Source organism: Ciconia boyciana, chromosome 5, assembly GCF_034638445.1.
Source record: "Ciconia boyciana chromosome 5, ASM3463844v1, whole genome shotgun sequence".
Lineage (NCBI taxonomy): Eukaryota > Metazoa > Chordata > Aves > Ciconiiformes > Ciconiidae > Ciconia > Ciconia boyciana.
In genome coordinates this window covers 2,654,907-2,671,773 of record NC_132938.1, presented here as the reverse complement: position 1 = coordinate 2,671,773, position 16,867 = coordinate 2,654,907, and the positions used below count along the sequence as shown (strand labels likewise).

Below are 16,867 nucleotides of genomic sequence, written 5' to 3'. Positions count from 1 at the left end.
TTTCAGGTCCTGTGCAATCTTCCATGGTGGATTGAGCTGCCCTCAATTGCCCTTAATTGCAGTCTGTGTTCCTACCCGTCTTTTCTGTACCTCTTTCCTATTTGCTCTCCCTATTTTTCCCTTTTTTTGCAAAGTCTTGGCTCTCTGTAGAAGTTTATCTTCAATAAGATAAAATAGAAGATAACTCAAGGTATGGATTTTTGGGACAAAGACTTCCTAGCAGTCGATCCTTGGCTGGGGTTCACTACAAGATTTAAAGTAGAGCCATGGGGTGACCTCTGCTTTCCTGACTGCTCTTTCAGCACTCACCCCATGCCTCTTTCTTCTCAGCAATAGTTTTTACTCAGACCTTTCCCATACTTCCTCTCTTATTTCTTTTTCTAAGTGGTCGTCCCTTATTTCACTGCATCCAAGTTGCTACGAAGTTGGGTTTAGTCCTTCAGGGCAAGCTGACTTGTTAATTAAAACTACGTGTTGCGGTATGGCCGGGATGCAAACTGTTTTTCTTATCTCGGAGACTGCCTCCTACAGTTCTGCTCATTGCAGTTACACTAGTAAAACTTTGGAGCTACAGAACATGTTTCAATTTGCCTTTTGAAATGAGAGTGTTTTTAATATAAGAAGTATGATGAAGTCAGTGAAGTTCTGCTACTGCCAGACTGCTGGAAAATATTCTCTCCTTATGTGTGTGCGTCACCTTGCAGCTTACGCATGGGCTTGGTCTGTTCCTATGCAGTGCAGCATCTCCGACTGGTATTTTAGGGGTTTTTTAATTGTTTGTATATAATAATAAACAGTCATTGTATGTACACTCTCTTATCCTGGCTTATTTTCAATTTAGATACAGTAGATGTATCTAAACAGAAGTGTTTATGTATTACAAAATCTTGCAACAGAAAACTTCAGAAATGTACATTCTTTACTGCAGAGCAATTAATCTACAATCCACATTATTTTTTTTGAAATATTAGAAACTTTATTCTGAAGTCCTTGATTGAAATCTGTCTCTCTTTCCCTCGCCTTGCCTGTTAAAATCTGGACGTGGAGAGTATAAATGCTCTTTTGTGTTAGAGATAGCTGTGTCCTTGCCAGTGCTGAATTCTGGCTGCTTTTTTTTTTCCTTCTTGCTCCACCTCTCTTTAAAACCACTTCAGTTCGGGGTTGGTTTTTTTTTTTTAAGTATAATGGTTTAGGATGTCTTTCCCTGCCTGCTTTAATGACTTGAAATTATTATTTTGTAAAAGAACTAAAGCTGCACAATGCAGAAAGCCTTCAAAATACAGCAATCTGCTTCCTAATACCTCCTGGCTGCGTGGTTTCTGAGTATGAAAGCTACATTGCGGAGTTCACTTAAAACCTTAGCTTGCCCAGCTTTCTTGAAAACCCAGGTAAGGTCTCATCGAAAATGTCTGGATATTTCCATTCTCTCTGCTTCGCGGCTCCTCTCTGCTGACAAACTTTGTCTGGCACGGCCACCGTGACTTTATGAGCCTTGTGCAAACCCCAGCTGTTCACCGTTCTCTCTTTTGCTTGGAAAGCGCTGCCCTAAATATTCCTTATCTCCCACTGAACTGCGAGTGCACCCTTTAGAAAAGGACATTAGTGGATGTTGTTAGGGTTGATGTTTTTCTGTAGTCATGCAAATGTAATATGATGTTGTTAGGGTTGATGTCATGTAAATGTAATATGATCTCCCCCCCCCATTTTTTTCTGTGTTCTTAATCTTTGTTGTAAGTTTGCTTTGTTAATTCATTCAAAATATATCTCCGGTTAGAAAAAAGCTATGGAATACAAATAGTCAGCTCCACAATATTGCAGTAAGAAGCAAGGAAATTCAGTGTAGAAACTTTCAGAGGACTTCTTTTCATGGGTTTCAATCCAGACAAAAGTCAGCTCACTCAGAGGTGAAACAGTTCTGGAGCTGACAAGTAGTTAATGGTGAGGATTTGAAACTCTCTTTGATACTTGTGTAAATGTCAGGAGTTTTTAACAGCGTTGAAAGGAGCATGCATTTACCTGGAGCAGATTCCAGTGAGTCCCTCTCCTGAATACACAGGGGGTGAAAATTAAAGTTGCTAATACAGCTAACTTCAACCCCTTTTTAATGGCTGTAAGCTTTCTGCTCCATTACAGCTTACTGTTGACAGTGTTTTCTACCACTCACTAAATATAAACTTGTGTTCTTGTCTTGTTTCATACCCAAACTATTGTTTTCATTAACATTCTGTCCCATTTGATTTTAGATTTTTTTCTCCCAGATTTGGAGCCCTCGCTTATGAAGCTTTTTGCATTGATCTCTACTTTCTGAGTATATGTAAGACGCCTAGGAGCTGATTAAGGAAAAAACACAGTTTGTAATTGTATCATTAACTGGCAATTGCCTCCTCTCTTTCCCTCGCATTGGTTGAAGTATTTTAATTTGAATGCGCTTAAACGTTAATTATGAGCCAAATGCTTCAAGGAACAAAAAGAGGCGAACGGATTTTGCAGCCTCTTGCATACAAAATATACCGTTTGCAAAATCTCGCTAGATATTCACAGTATATTGTTTGCTCGGCAATTCATCATCATGTTGGGCTTCAAAAAAGTGCCACCGTGACTACGTAGCATCGCTGCATGTGCTGCTTGGTGGAGCGCTGCAACAGCTTTAGACAGCTTACACTGGTTGAGGACTGGAAGCATTTGATAACCGGTGGGAAATTTTCAAGTCACTTAAATTGCTGCCTTCCACTCTGCTTTCATAAAGGCTGTAGTGGAAAAAGAGCTAAAATTGCCTCTGCTGTCTACATTTTTTAGTTTCTCAAACTTCTGCATGGGCTGTTGAAGTTTTTTTTCTGGGTTCCTCCAGTTGATTTATTTTAAGACTGGGTCTATGTAGTCTCTTCTAAAGCTTTATTCCTTTCTACGCAGAAAGTTAACGCACGGTGGATAGCTTAATTCAGTCACATAATGCGTTGCTATAATTATTCTAGATATTTCAAAAGATGCAGTTTACCGTGATAGGAAAATATTTGTGAACCCACTCAAAATATTGAACTGCTGTCTAGTTCATCTGCTGAAATTGTGAATGGCGAACCGAAAGGTGCAAACAATTCGTCTCCCTTAAACTGATCTCTCCTTTCTGAGGAGCTGCCAAAAGTTCAAGCGCAGAAACTGTAACAAATGTGAGACCTGAACATTGAGGACACCCTCAAATGTGCTGTAATTAAATCAGCCTTTCGTTTGCAGCGCTTTCTTTCGGTGATGGACCGGGTGGCTGTTGCTAACCTGTGTATATACGCTCCCACATCCATGGGTTACACAGCGTGCCTGCTGCGGTGTGTGCAGAAACCACAGTGTGCGCTGTCCCAGGGAATGAAATGTAAACTGTTTTACGTGCAAACCTCCGGGATGATGTCCTCTTTAATGAACTGCCTTCCTTTGGGGCCCTCCCGTCACTGCCTTATGGTGCTTTTGTTAACTTACTGTTGGCGCAGACACTGCCAGGATGACTGCATCCGAGTTTTGAAGCAAAATACACATTTTAGTGTTCTAGTTAAGAGCTGCACTGCTGTGATTGAATAAGATTTCAAATAGATGTGGGAGTACGATTCCGCTCTGAATAAAGCTTTCAGAAATGACACTTTCTTGGATTCGAGTGCTTTGTATATTAGACCTGTGACTGCTAATTTTGATACATTTTTATGACCTTTTCTTCTTTCCTTAGTTGTTAGTCTAAGGGAACAGCCTAAGCACTGTTTATTCCCATGCGTCAAAAGATTTCTGCTCTGCCTCTCACTGCAACCGAAGGGTTTGCTGTGGGATTGTATTATGTTCACTAATGGCATCCTTTGACCTGTAAAACAGTTCCCACTGGTTTACAGTGATATGCTGAAAATCGCAGAAACACAGAATCGTATAGGTTGGAAAAGACCTTTAAGATCATCAAGTCCAACCGTAAGCCTAACACTACCAAGACCACCACTACACCATGTCCCTAAGCACCTCATCCAAACGTCTTTTAAATACCCCCAGGGATGGGGACTCCACCACTTCCCTGGGCAGCCTGTTCCCATGCTTGATAACCCTTTCAGTGAAGTAAAATTTCCTAATATCCAGCCTAAACCTCCCCTGGCACAACTCGAGGCCATTTCCTCTTGTCCTATCACTTGTTACCTGGGAGAAGAGACCGACCCCCACCTCTCTACACCCTCCTTTCAGGCAGTTGCAAAGAGCGATAAGGTCTCCCCTCAGCCCCCTTTTCTCCAGGCTGAACAACCCCAGCTCCCTCAGCCGCTCCCATCAGCCTTGTGCTCCAGACCCTTCCCCAGCTCCGTTGCCCTTCTCTGGACACGCTCCAGCCCCTCCATGTCTCTCTTGGAGTGAGGGGCCCAACACTGAACACAGCATTCGAGGTGCGGCCTCACCAGTGCCCAGTACAGGGGCACGATCACTGCCCCGGTCCTGCTGGCCACACTATTTTTGATACAAGCCAGGATGCCGTTGGCTTTCTTGGCCACCTGGGCACACTGCTGGCTCATATTCAGTGGCTGTCAGCCAAGGAGAGGACCCAGGTCAGCGGCTGTCAGCCAAGGACCCCCAGGTCCTTCTCTGCCTGGCACCTTTCCAGCCACTCTTCCCCAAGCCTGTAGCGTTGCATGGGGTTGCTGTGACCCAAGTGCAGGACCCGGCACTGAGCCTTGGTGAACCTCACACAATTGGCCCCAGCCCATCAATCCAGCCTGTCCAAATGTATGTAGGAATGTAAGAGAGCAGATTCTCTTCACATCTATTTGGCTTTGCAGAGCTGGCAATAACATCGTCTGGATAAATGTGTCTGTTTTCTTATCCAGTAGATATTTCCTGTGTGTGTTAGTATGTAGGCAAAGTTCACGTGGAGCCGTATGCTGCTGGTGTCAGCTGGATTTCAGAGTAGAGATGAATTATAAACAAGACTCAGATTCTTCTACGGAATGGCTCTCTGGCTGATTAAAGCAGGCTCATTTGCTCTTATGCTGAACGTGGCTATTTAACTGGGAAATAGTACCCAATATTTTATAAAGTACCAGGAATTACATTCCTAAAAAGTCCTCACAATCCTCAGACAAAGCTCTTACTCTGATCTTTATCATCATTATTTTAATGTTTCATGGTTCTTGTGTCCACTGGTATGCAAATACTCAAATCTTCCCAAGTTCTCATTTTTCAAAGGAAATCTCCTTCATTAAAGCAGTTTTGGATTAAATTTCTCCTTCTGATAGTCTTTCCCCATCCTGCTATTTTTATTGGCAGTGTTACCCATAAAACAGGTGGTCTCCATTAGCATGAATCTTAATACCATTTTCAATTAAGCTTTAATTTTACTTGCCATTCGGCGTTTAACGTGGTTTGGGAAGCGTTTGTTTTCTCGCAGAGCGAAGTGATGGATGACGCTTCCCTGCAGCCAAGGAAAGCTTTGGGGTATCCGTAGCTCCTGCCAGGTGAGGAAGGCAATACCCCTCTGCTTAAAAACAGAGCTGGAGGAATGTCGGATCCCACGCTTCCACCTTCCTTTTATTTTAGGCTTTCAACCTCTTTAAGGTGACATGAATATTACCAGCAGCGATGCTCTCTAGGGTTCCCTCTTTGAGGTTTACAGCCTAACTAAAAGGCTTTGATAATGCACGTAATAAGATAGAGCGAAGAAACCGTACCGCAGTTAAAAAGCGGGGTCTGTAAAACCGACTCCAATACCCTGATTTGTCTCTGGAGGAAACATTAGGCATTTGATACAGGGCAGAAATATCCCTCAGGACTGGACATGGCCCGTGGAGGTTTCCAGCCTTTCTCTAAATTAATGTCATTCTGTAATCAAAAGCCACAGGCTAATCAAATGAAAGCTCTCAGTAAGGGTAAAGGGAAGGAAAAAATTTCTTTGTTGCTGGTTAAAGAGAATAAAATACATATAGATAGATAGCGATTGCTTTGATAAAATAATTATGTAGCCTTGCGACCGTACTGAGGTTGGTTCATAGCTTTCCTGCCGGGTCCTCGGTGTGCCTCTTGCACCTTTAATTGGGAATAGATGTAGGTGCAGAGATATAATAGTCCTTAAGCTCTCTGGGACCCTTCTGTTCAAAAAATGTTCTTTTGCTTTTGCTTCTGAAAGCACTGGAATGCCAAAGTTGTTTGCTAATGATGTCCCTTGCCTTTATTTAGTTGTAACTGCACTGCATCTCTCTCACTGTGGTAGGAGGCTTGCTTTAAACCGAACAATGAAACGTAAATCAATTTGTTAATCTGATTAAATTTGCTGTTGAATGTAATTACTTTTGGAGACATGCAATTACATGCTGATTTTTCAGAATCGGCAAACCGACATCTTCTTCTGGGGACGGAAAGATTTAAAACAGAACAGTTAAATGATACTTTAGAACATGAAACAGCTGCTTCCTTTTTATCTGTTCCTGCCTTCTTATTTTTGGCATAAACTGGTGACATTTTTCTCTTTTTTAGAAGTTGTTCCTGTTCATATTAAGTGGTATTTTTGTTAGCAGCTTCTTAAATCCTTAAAAACTGGGGTTTCTCTCAAAGGCAGTTAACCCTTGCTAGGATGTGTTGCAATTTCAGCACCTTTTTACTGGAGGTGGTGGCTTCAGCAACCTTGAAAATTGCTCACGCTAAATTTTCCCTAAGTGCTGTATTGTTGCATGGGATTTTTATCCTTTTACCCAACTATTGAAATCTTGGGGTTTTATATCTACAACTTGAGCTAGACTTGGGATGAGCAGTAGTAACTCGCGTATCTTTGTTTGCAAGGTTTATTGAAGATGTTCATATAGCATCGGAAGTCTGCACGTGTGGCTGTTCCAAAACTTTAGCTGCATAAATAAGAAAAGTTATCGGAGAACAGAGACATAGACTGAGGTTCAGATTTAATCATACCAGGAGGATTTGTTAGGATGAGGGTTTTTTCAGATATGAGAGCAAGATATGTATGGATTGTCTTACTTTTAATGAAGCTGTTCTTTTTTTTTTTTTTTTTTCCTTTTAAGATGCAGGGCTGGAAAGCATAATATATAAAAAAAAAAGGTGCAGGATTAATTTCCTATGGAATCGAAATCTGCATTCGGCAATTAATTTCTCCTGGGTGAGACCCAGGGTGATGATGTGCTGCTTGCTTGCAGTTGCTGTACTTCTGTGCTGAATAGCTCTTGAAAATACAGTATGCCACCACTGAATGTAAATGTAAACCTCAAGTTCAAATATATTTCAGAAAACGAGCAATGTGGGCCATTGCTGGGAAGCTTTTACAGCTGCCAAAAGAGCTAGATATATTTCCTTATACGAAAGCTTATTTAAAGAGTCGAAGAATAGTAAGCAGAGTTAATGAAGAGGAGAAAAGTGCACTGCCAATAAAATATAAGAAGCCAGCATACTCAAATGCAACAGTAGATATAGCCTGGCTAAACCACGGGGGAAAAATATATCCCGAACTAACACAGGGTGACAAAACCAAAAAGGCTCTGGTTTCTTCAGCTAACAGACATGAAGACAGAGCCACCAGCACTCAAACAACAGCTCTCGGATGGCTCTGCGGGTCTGCTTTTGTTAAAAACAAACCATTCCTGGAATGTCGCTAAAACGTCTTTTTCTCTCACTTACTTTCCTGACTTCATATTATTAAGTTTTTTTTCTACCGTATTGGCAAATCTTGCTCACAGCAGTGCTAGCAGGCAGCGTGGGGAGTTGGGGTCAGGGCAGTGTAGTACTAGCCCAGCCCTGTGTCGTAATACATTTCTGGCATGATTGGGGGTTTTGTTTTTTTTCTAAATCGGTTTCTTTTTTCTTTTTTTTCTTTTCTTTTTTTCCTTACTTATGAGTTTCATGTATAGTTCTTTCTTAAAACAGTCTGTTTTGCATGCAAGACTAGCACCGTCCTGGTTCCTACACCTGGACCCAAAGTATCTTTAAATTACGTGAATATTTTGACCACGGAGATTGAAAGAAATCACGATAGATTGATTTGTCAGTTCAGTTTTTTTACTGGGAAGTTCTTCATGACAACATGGTGAAATATATGTTCTAGAAAGCCTTTAGCGATAGATAGGAACTACCTGTGCTTTTTTAATTCTAATATAAGAGCTTATCTATATAGGTTGTTTATCTTTCCTTACCCAGCAGGGTTATTTTTTTTTTCACATTAGGATTTCTTTAACATAAAATCATAGCCGAGGCTCTCAACAAGTAAAACCTTGATGAGTAAAACAGCCCAGCCCATGATTTCTGACTTCACAGCTTTCTAAACTGTTACTGATACTGCATAACGAGGCAGCCCTTTGATCAGCCCTTATGTGAGCTCGCTGTGCTCCACAGCATAAAGTTTTCTTCCAAAGGACTTGCTGTTTTTCCTCTGTTTTTATGTTGGAAAAACAGATCAGGCTGCCAATTCTCCAGCTCATGGGTGTGCAGCGGAGAAAAATACATTTGTTAAAGCTCCCAGCATTTTCTTTCATAACTATGTGAGTGCATCATTGAAAAACTCCTAAAATGGGTTGAACTTTCAATTATTGCATGAATCTTTCGTTCTTCTATCTTCTTTTTTTTTTCCCCTCCCTGCAAATAGGTAGTTGGCTGAAAGTAAGTTTGGGTTTTTTTCTTACTGCCACTTTGCGTAGTAGTGTGACACCAGGTTCGAGACAGCATGGGGCTTCGGCATTGTGTTATAATGTGAGAAATGTTGTCACTAAAAGGTATTTTTATTTGGTTATTTATGTAAAAATATACTTATTTTACTTTGAACTATATATATAGTTTATATATAGAATATATAAATATATACACTTACTTTACTACTTTATTTTGTTAAGGATGTAAAATCCTTAGAACTTCTGTAGAGATTTCTGCGGCTGGCGTATTGCAAACCTTTGGTGATACAGATTGATAAACGTTTTAAATCTTTCATCCCGTATGATCCTTAGAAATCACAGCTTCCTCGGAGAGGGAGACAGAGCTTTTTCTCTGCTAATCCCACTGCAGCACTGAGCTCTGTCTTGCGTATATATCCAGTGTTTTGTCTGGTCAGAAAAGATGCAAGACATAAGGTTTTGCCCATTTCCATCTGTCAGCTATTTTGCAGCCTAAAAAAAAAATAAAATTGCTAATACGTATTTAGCTGCTTTACTCTTTTTTTCTATTCTTGATTCCCTCTTGTGTACTTACATTGCAAGCTCTTTAGGAAAACAACTTTTATTCCTTTTAAGCTTTTGGCAGACGAGTGGTTGTAGACTGTAAAGCTCATCTTTTTGCTGGACTTTGAGGGTCTGAGAGAGTGTTTGAGCTGTTATGTGCTAAAGTTTTAATTTTTTCCATGCTGAAACTCTCCATAAATAGTTGGTGTGCCGACGAACGTAACTTATCCTGCACGCAGATGGTGTCAGCGCTCTGCTCGGCACGAAGCCAAGGAGTGGGATCCTTCACAAATGCATCCACACAGCAGCGTCTGATACTGGTGGGAGGTACTTGAGGACTTGCAACTGGGAAGAGTGGAGTGTTTTAATGCTAGCGGCTCCCTTTCTGTGTCTAGTTTTGGCGTTTTTATTTTTAACAACTTTTTTCAAAGGAGCTCAAAACTGCCTTGTCTCCAGAATAATTGTTGCAGTCACTTATAAATCCAAATCCATTTAAAATACGGAATACATCAGCGTTTTTCTCTTAAAAGACTCATACGGTGGCAAGAAAGCTCACCCTGTAACCAAAACGTTATTCTCAGCTGCAGATTCTAACCTCTTTTCTTCTTTCTGTGGCATGAGCGAACTGCTTAGCGCTTTGTGAGTTGAGCCGAGCTTTGCTGCTGGGACTTGTCTCAGGGCGTGCAGCTCGACTAGCCGTACCCGCTTCCCCGCAAGCCGCTTGCCAGCTGCCAGGCGGTCGGGCTAACACGAGTGCTGTATCCCTGCTGCCAAGTTCAAGATAACTCAAAACAGCTTTGCAGCATAAACACATCTGAGGTCCAGGGTAAGGGGTGATATTTTATATAGGTTTTCAAGAAGTCTCCTAGTCTCGAACTTGTTGCTTTTAAACCGAGCGGTGGAAAATGTGCATTTATTATTTTTTTTTTTAAATGCGGGATTTTATTGCATTGTTTTTCTCAGCTGAATTCCTCTTAAAGGAGTGGATTCCTTACCTGCATTTCATTTAATAAGCAAGACCTTTTAGCAAAGAGGATTTTTCCTCTAGTTAAACATTTACAGTAGAAATGGCATGAAGTTTTTGTGCTGTGCTTTGAGAAGGTACTGTTGCTTAGAGATTGTAGAATTCAAACAGGCAACATATAGGATTGCTCCAAGAATCAGGTGACTGATCAGTTCTTTTCAGGTGACTTTACCAGACCCAGGTCAGTCTTCAAGGTTAGGTGTGGATAAGAGTTTGTAAGCAACAAGAAATCCCTTCTTGGACAAAAAGAAGCACTATGGAAGCGATTTGTTTGGGGGCAGAAGCAATGTGACAACATCACTTTTCTACACCTTTTTTTGTTTTTACCCTTTTCCTTTTGAATTACAAGCATAAAATTTGCATTTAAAGTTATTCAGCTGGACACCTTACCAATACCTAGATTTTGAGAGGCCAACGGTAAGTAAAGATTTTTGTCTGCAAGCAGTATGCGAGGTTGGGAGAGTCTTGACCGTTCGATTCTGTTTCCAAACCCTTAAAATAGTTTAAAGGACTTTCTTTTCTATAACTGAAGTCTGTGGTGCTGTTTACTGCTAGAAGCGATTAATGTTATTAGTCTTTGTCTCCAGTTGATGACAGTAATTTGCCTGAACTTAATTGCCCTTATCGTGATATACACTGTTGTGGTTTAGTTTCAGTTGGCAACTAAGCCCCGTGCAGCCCCTGGCTCACCCTCCCTGCTGGGATGGGGGGGGGAACTGGAAGAGTAAAAGTGAGAAAAATCATGGGTTGAGATAAGAACAGTTTAGTAATTGGGAAAAAGAAAAAAAAAAGTAATAATAATAAATAGTAATGAAAAGGAAAACAACAAAAGAGAGAGAGGGGAACAAAACCCAGGGAAAAAGATGCAACTGCTCACCACCCAGTGACTGATGTCTTACCAAGCCCAGCCAGTCCCCGAGCAGCGATCGCTGTCCCCCGGCCAGTTCCCCCCAGTTTATATACTGGGCATGATGTCGTATGGCATGGAATAGCCCTTTGGGCAGTTTGGATCAACTCTCTTGGCTGTGCCCCCTCCCAGCTTCTTGTGCGCCCAGCAGAGCATGGGAAGCTGAAAAGTCCTTGCCTAGTGCAAGCATTACTGAGCAACAACCAGAACATCAGTGTGTTATCAACATTATTCTCATACTAAATCCAAAACACAGCACTATACCAGCTACTAGGAAGAAAATTAACCCTATCCCAGCCAAAAGTAGGACACTTTAATCTTATGAGCGAGTTATTATGTAAAAATTCACCAGAATTCAACAACAACAAGATGAAACAACTGAACAACCAGTTCAGTTGTTTGCAAGAACCCAAATGAGGCAGAATTATTTGTGTAGTGTGCTCTCTGCTTTGGAGAGGGTTCGTACCTGAAGCTTGGGAGAATTGAGATGCACCTTAGAGGTCTTTTTCCCCACGGAAATCCACCTTACTGCGTTTTAAATTATGACTTGGCCATCTCGGCTTGTTGGATCTATTTCTCATCCTCCTGAATGCTGCCTCTTCACTGAATGTTCTCCCAAACTTTACAAAGCCAACGGGGATTTTTGCTGAAGTTATTTTAGAAGTTGCTACCTTAATTTGCAGTTCCACCTCGGCTGCTGTGCCTACAGAGTCACCTGTGAGGACAGCCTCGTTGCTGCAACGCAAAACACAGTTGCACTTTGCATTTCTGGGGCAAAATTATAGGTGTGAATTCCTTCTCTAACCCTCCTTGGGAGGCTACTTAACTCCTGGTTGTGAGAAGAGTTGGGACAGTACCTCTTAACCCATTGCAGCAAGGTTTATCAGAAATCATCTTTCACGATCCTTTAATGCCAACCAGAAGCGTGCCGCTGTTGTTCACAGCAGGCACAGAGCTGGAGCTCTCAGGAAGGAACATCCAGCAACTGACCCCGAACTCCAGTGTCGAAAGAGATTTTACAAGGCTTTGAATTCTTGCCTGTCTTTCCCTACAGCCTGGCACCACCACCAGTGCCTACACAACCCATGAGGTTCACCACCACCACAGCCCTACCTTTGCTGTTACTTCAGCTACTCCCTCTTACCACCATAGCTCTGAAAGCCAGAGCTGGGGCTGTTGTATTTTGGTTTGTATTTATCTTTATTTCTGTATTTATTTTTGTGTTCATTTTTCTTTTTTTCTCTCCTGCAAAATTGCTACAGTAGCCTCAAGTTGCCTTACCACTCTTCTCTTGCATGACCATTGCCACCTTCAGTGTGCGGACAGGATAGAGAGTGGATACGGCAAAGGTTTACAGGAACGGCTGATCTTTAGTTTTAAGGTATTTGCCTGACATTCAGAAGAGCTGAGTTTTTTCTGGCCCTACCTCAGGTTTCTTGTGGCATTTGGTAGTGCATTACTGTAATGAGTAGGTGTGTGGGGTCTGATCTGAGATTGCTGTTCTAGTTAGAGGACTTTCCAGAACATTGTTTGCTAGTGCACTTTAAATTGAGGTGAGCATCACTATTCAACACCTGGCTGTTTATTGAACAAATACTTCCCGTTTGTCAGATTTGTGTGGTAATTTTTCTGATGCAGAGAAATGGGGGACTAAATCTTAAAGCATTGTTTTTAATTTAGAGGCAGCTATGCCCGTGTTTGCTCTGCGCAGCAATCGGAGAGCTCGCATGGGGTGACAAAGCATATATAATTGGCATTTCTGAGCCAACTGCTGACTGCAGCCAATTAGCTGAAAAGTGACAATTTGTGACTACTGCAGTAAGGTGGCACAGTATTGGAATATAAATCGATTTCCATCTCGGTGTAAGTTCAGAAGTGAACTAGTTTTTATATTTGCGCAGTATCAAGTGTTTGCGCCGTAAAGCTCAATGGCTTAGTTAGCATTGCAGCAAGTGAGGAGTAAGTCATTTATCTCTTTCATTGGTCCTCCACACAGGAGCAACGTGGCTCGTAGTAGTAGGTGTGAAAATCAAATTTTAGTGGAGATTTTATTTTTACTTGTTGTAGAATGTAAATCTGAGCACGTGAACCTCTTCAGCTGCACCAAGTTGGCCAGAAGTTTTTCTTCTACAAAAGTCTGTTGAGTGTGCTTGGATGCAAATTGGTTTTTGAGCTTCTGATGAGCAACGAGTAATTCTTTTAATGCAAGCAGGAACAGATCAGTCTGGACTTATCTCTGGGACTTCTCTGCTTTCTGTGATCCACCTCTCCTGGACCTTTAGCTGTCAGATCAGCTGGTGTGGTTATCCCCTACTCAAATTTGTCAGCTTTCAGTTGAGCATCACAACTCTCCTCCTGATGTCCACACCTACACCATCAAGTGTATTACAGACTCTCTGGGATCTCCCACCTCTGAGTCATGTTCCACTTTAACTTGTTGCATGTCCAAGTTTTTCAAGTTACAATTAATTGCTATAAGACCCTTCCTTCTCTCAGACTTACGGTTTAACTTTTCTGTCTAGAGAATCTTTCCCTGTGGAATGAGTTGTTCTTGCAGCTTTTGAAGACTTACAGGGCTCAAGTCAGCTGAAATTTTCTTCCTAACCTCAACATTTGGGATGTAGTTCTGCTGTTCATTTAAAATAGATCCACGGTGCCTCTAAAATGGGCACGTCCTGCTGCCTTCGTGGTGTGGCACCACATTGCCCATTGGTGCGGTGACCGTGACCCGGGTGTGAATCCACCTGAAAGCTGGCTCAGCAAAGATCAGTTTTCAGTTGCAGTGGGTTGCGTGATCTGGTTTACTCTACAGCTGCAAATACACTGCACACTCTTGCTGAGTAATGGGAAAATGTGGGAACAAGTGGTTAGAGGGAGGGTGTGGATGCACACTTGGGCACCAGCAGCACTTATGGAAAGGTTAAAATGTTGGTGTAATCATGGTCTATAACAAGCTTTGCTTCGTTCCCTTAGGGATACAAATATATTTTGGTTTTTTTCAGTGTAGGTGTCTTGTTCTGCACTTAACTGAATGTTAACCCTGCACAGAGGCAAGGAGTTGTAATGCTTCTCTTCCCTTTTGGAGATTCAACATCCACATTTCCCTGTCAAATATCTTCATTCGCTGAAATTTGTATTCCATTATCCATTTGTTAAATTGCCAAACTGTACTTGATACATCTGCATGCAAATAGTTTGGGTCTTGACTGAGACAGGGCATAATGCTAATCAACCCTTTTCCAGGTGAAGATGGACTGAGGGCAACTGATCCCCTTGCATCCAAAAAGAAATTGTCTTTTAAGATACTGTGACATGAGGCTCCCGAAACAAAGCTGGTGTATGTTCTCCTTCTTGAGCACCAACAATTAGAACAGGGTTTGTTAGATTGTTTTAAGAAAATCATGGTTTCTCTCATGAATCGGTCATCCTACTGCATTTGCCTATTACCTCGTATACCTGGATTACAAATATAATCCATGTACATTTAATGTTTTTGTTCTCTAACATTTTGTGAGGTGTTAGCCCATGTTCGTTGTCCCCAAGATCTACCATAACGCAAAGAAGTAAAGAAAGAGCAGATGAATTTATTCGTTCCAGGTGTGATACACAATGTTAACACAGAGGATGGGTAGTCTCGACTTAGCTTGCTCTTCTGTACTTTGTGGTTTATTCCATAGCCTGATCTGAAAGGTAGAAATAATTATAATAATGAAGCATTCCCTCTGTACCTATATCCTAATGTTGGGACATGTTGGTCAGGTCTCTGACTGGATTTAGTTGCCTTTCAAGGCTCTTACAGCCTGAATTCATCCGATTCATCTTAGTCAAGTTTGTGGATTTGTATTTTGGGGTGGGGAGAACAGGGATGCAGGCTGTTTAATCTGCTTATCAGGCTTATAGCGTGAGCTTTTTCTCTGTTTTGCCACTCTGGATCAGACTTATAAAAATGAAGGTCTACTTTTAAGCTTACCACCACATCAAAGAGTTTTGCAAGAGAGAGGCAAAGCGGTTCTTGTAAGCTCGAATCACGGCTTTGAGTTTCTTCTTCCATTCAGTGAAGTTCTTCCATCATTGTCATTGAATCATCTAGGCTTTTAACACTGGGGCATGCTGATCCATTTTCCAGTCTCTCTGTGCTTCTTGACACTGAAAGCAGATTTAATAAATCAGTAGCCAGTTCCTTTTTGTTGCTCAACATCTGGTCCAATGTTGGTGTGCCTTACCACAAACAGCTGCATGCAGTCTGGCAGTGTGGTGCGATATTCAATGCCTAAACATGGGCATGTAGTGCCAAGAGGATGGCAGATAGGACATAGGACCTGTCAGAGGCCCATGCCCTTCTGGAGCAGCAGCTGGAGGCCAGGCGAGATGTCTTGGGGCCAGATGAATGGCGATAGGTTACCCCTACCTAAGCAGCGAATGGAGCTTCTAGTGCATCCATGAAAGCAAGGGCAAGGAAGCACTGTGGAAATTTAAACCATCTAAATGTAGGGGTCTACAAATAGATGTCTTCATGTGCCTTAGGTGTTTAAGGTCCCATTACAGATGGAGACTTAGCTCTGGAACTGTTCAGGTAATCCTGTAATAGACACCTACATTGGCCAACTGAATCACAGATGATGTTTCCATTGAGCGTAAAGGGATGATAGGCACATACCTCTGTATTCCTGTGTTTAGATGTCTTCATCTGTGTCTGAATCCCATAAATCTCATCTGCAGAGGTGAACGGACGCTTCCTTCTGAAAAGTTGTCCTGGAAGCTAACATCGCCGAGATGATTTGAAAGCCACCTTCCCAAAAAGAATCATCTTGCCCTGCTCATCCCTTGGGTTGCTGCTGAGTTTGCCTTATCCCTCAATGAGCTGGGACAGCTCAAAAATATCAGCAAAAAGCCCTGCATTCCTACGGGTAGCTCTCTGCTGGCTTACCAACTTGCCTTGGCTCACTAAAGATGTTCACATGTGGCAGAGCCAGGACCACCTTTTAGGTGGTGGAGCTGGATTGTTAAATTGGCTCTTTTTTTTCCCCAAAACTTCACCGCCGAGGCTGTTGGAGTTGGCTGGCTGCTCCTGTTGAGTGAAGAAGACTGAGAACAATATGCATTTTCTGCCATGTGTTTTACTAGGACACATTGTATTTGTGTTTAAAGGAGAACTGCAACCGGGAACGATGTTTCTGTAGAGCAGAAGAGCACTCTTTCCCTCCATCGCTATCACGGAGGGCAAAATGAATGTTTTGATGACTTTGGCATCGCTCAAGAATACTTAAAAACCATTTGTTTTTCAGCAGGTCCTTTGACAGAAGCGCAGGCACTCAGCATTCAGGCCACAGCATCCTGTTACTGTTGTCTGTATTCTCCAAGGTCAGATTGAGTCCTTGCCTCTAACCATTAAAAAAAAAAAAAAAAGACGAGAAAGTGGAGGTGCTGAGGAGGAAATAGAGGAAGATGTACATAAATGTCATCTGCAGCTTGTTTGGCTGTTGGCTTTATCTCTTTGGAAGCCCTTGGAGCTCCCAGCCTTTCAGTAGTACGTGCTGCTTTTTTGTTCGTTAACTTTGGCACCGGGACTATATTTAAATAAAAAGCAAAGCAGCCTGAAATCTCTGAATTTCCGTGGTTTTCAGTGCTGTGTGGTCCTGTAGACTTTGAAAACACAAGTGCTGTAGCGTTCTCCCACCTGCCAGGGGAAGTTAATGGATCTAGCAGCAGGGACCCTTTTGATATCTTCTGAATTCACAGCAAGCACCGATCTCCAGTAGCCCGCTTCACGTTGCGCCTTCTCTGTTG

General features: G+C 42.0%; 1 protein-coding gene across 2 annotated transcripts in view; it reads left to right on the top strand.

Annotated features, from left to right (window-relative positions):
* Positions 1–16,867, top strand: part of ATRN (attractin) — a 160,772-nt gene that overhangs the window by 92,857 nt on the left and 51,048 nt on the right. Inside the window, exon 25 of one of the 2 annotated variants that reach the window (XM_072861202.1) lies at positions 2,244–3,607. The exons of the other annotated variant lie outside the window; for it this stretch is intronic. Within the exon in view, the coding sequence (XP_072717303.1) occupies positions 2,244–2,279 (36 nt within the window). The 3' untranslated portion in view covers positions 2,280–3,607. Of the gene's footprint in view, positions 1–2,243; positions 3,608–16,867 lie in introns of those variants that run through there. 2 annotated transcript variants of the gene reach the window in all.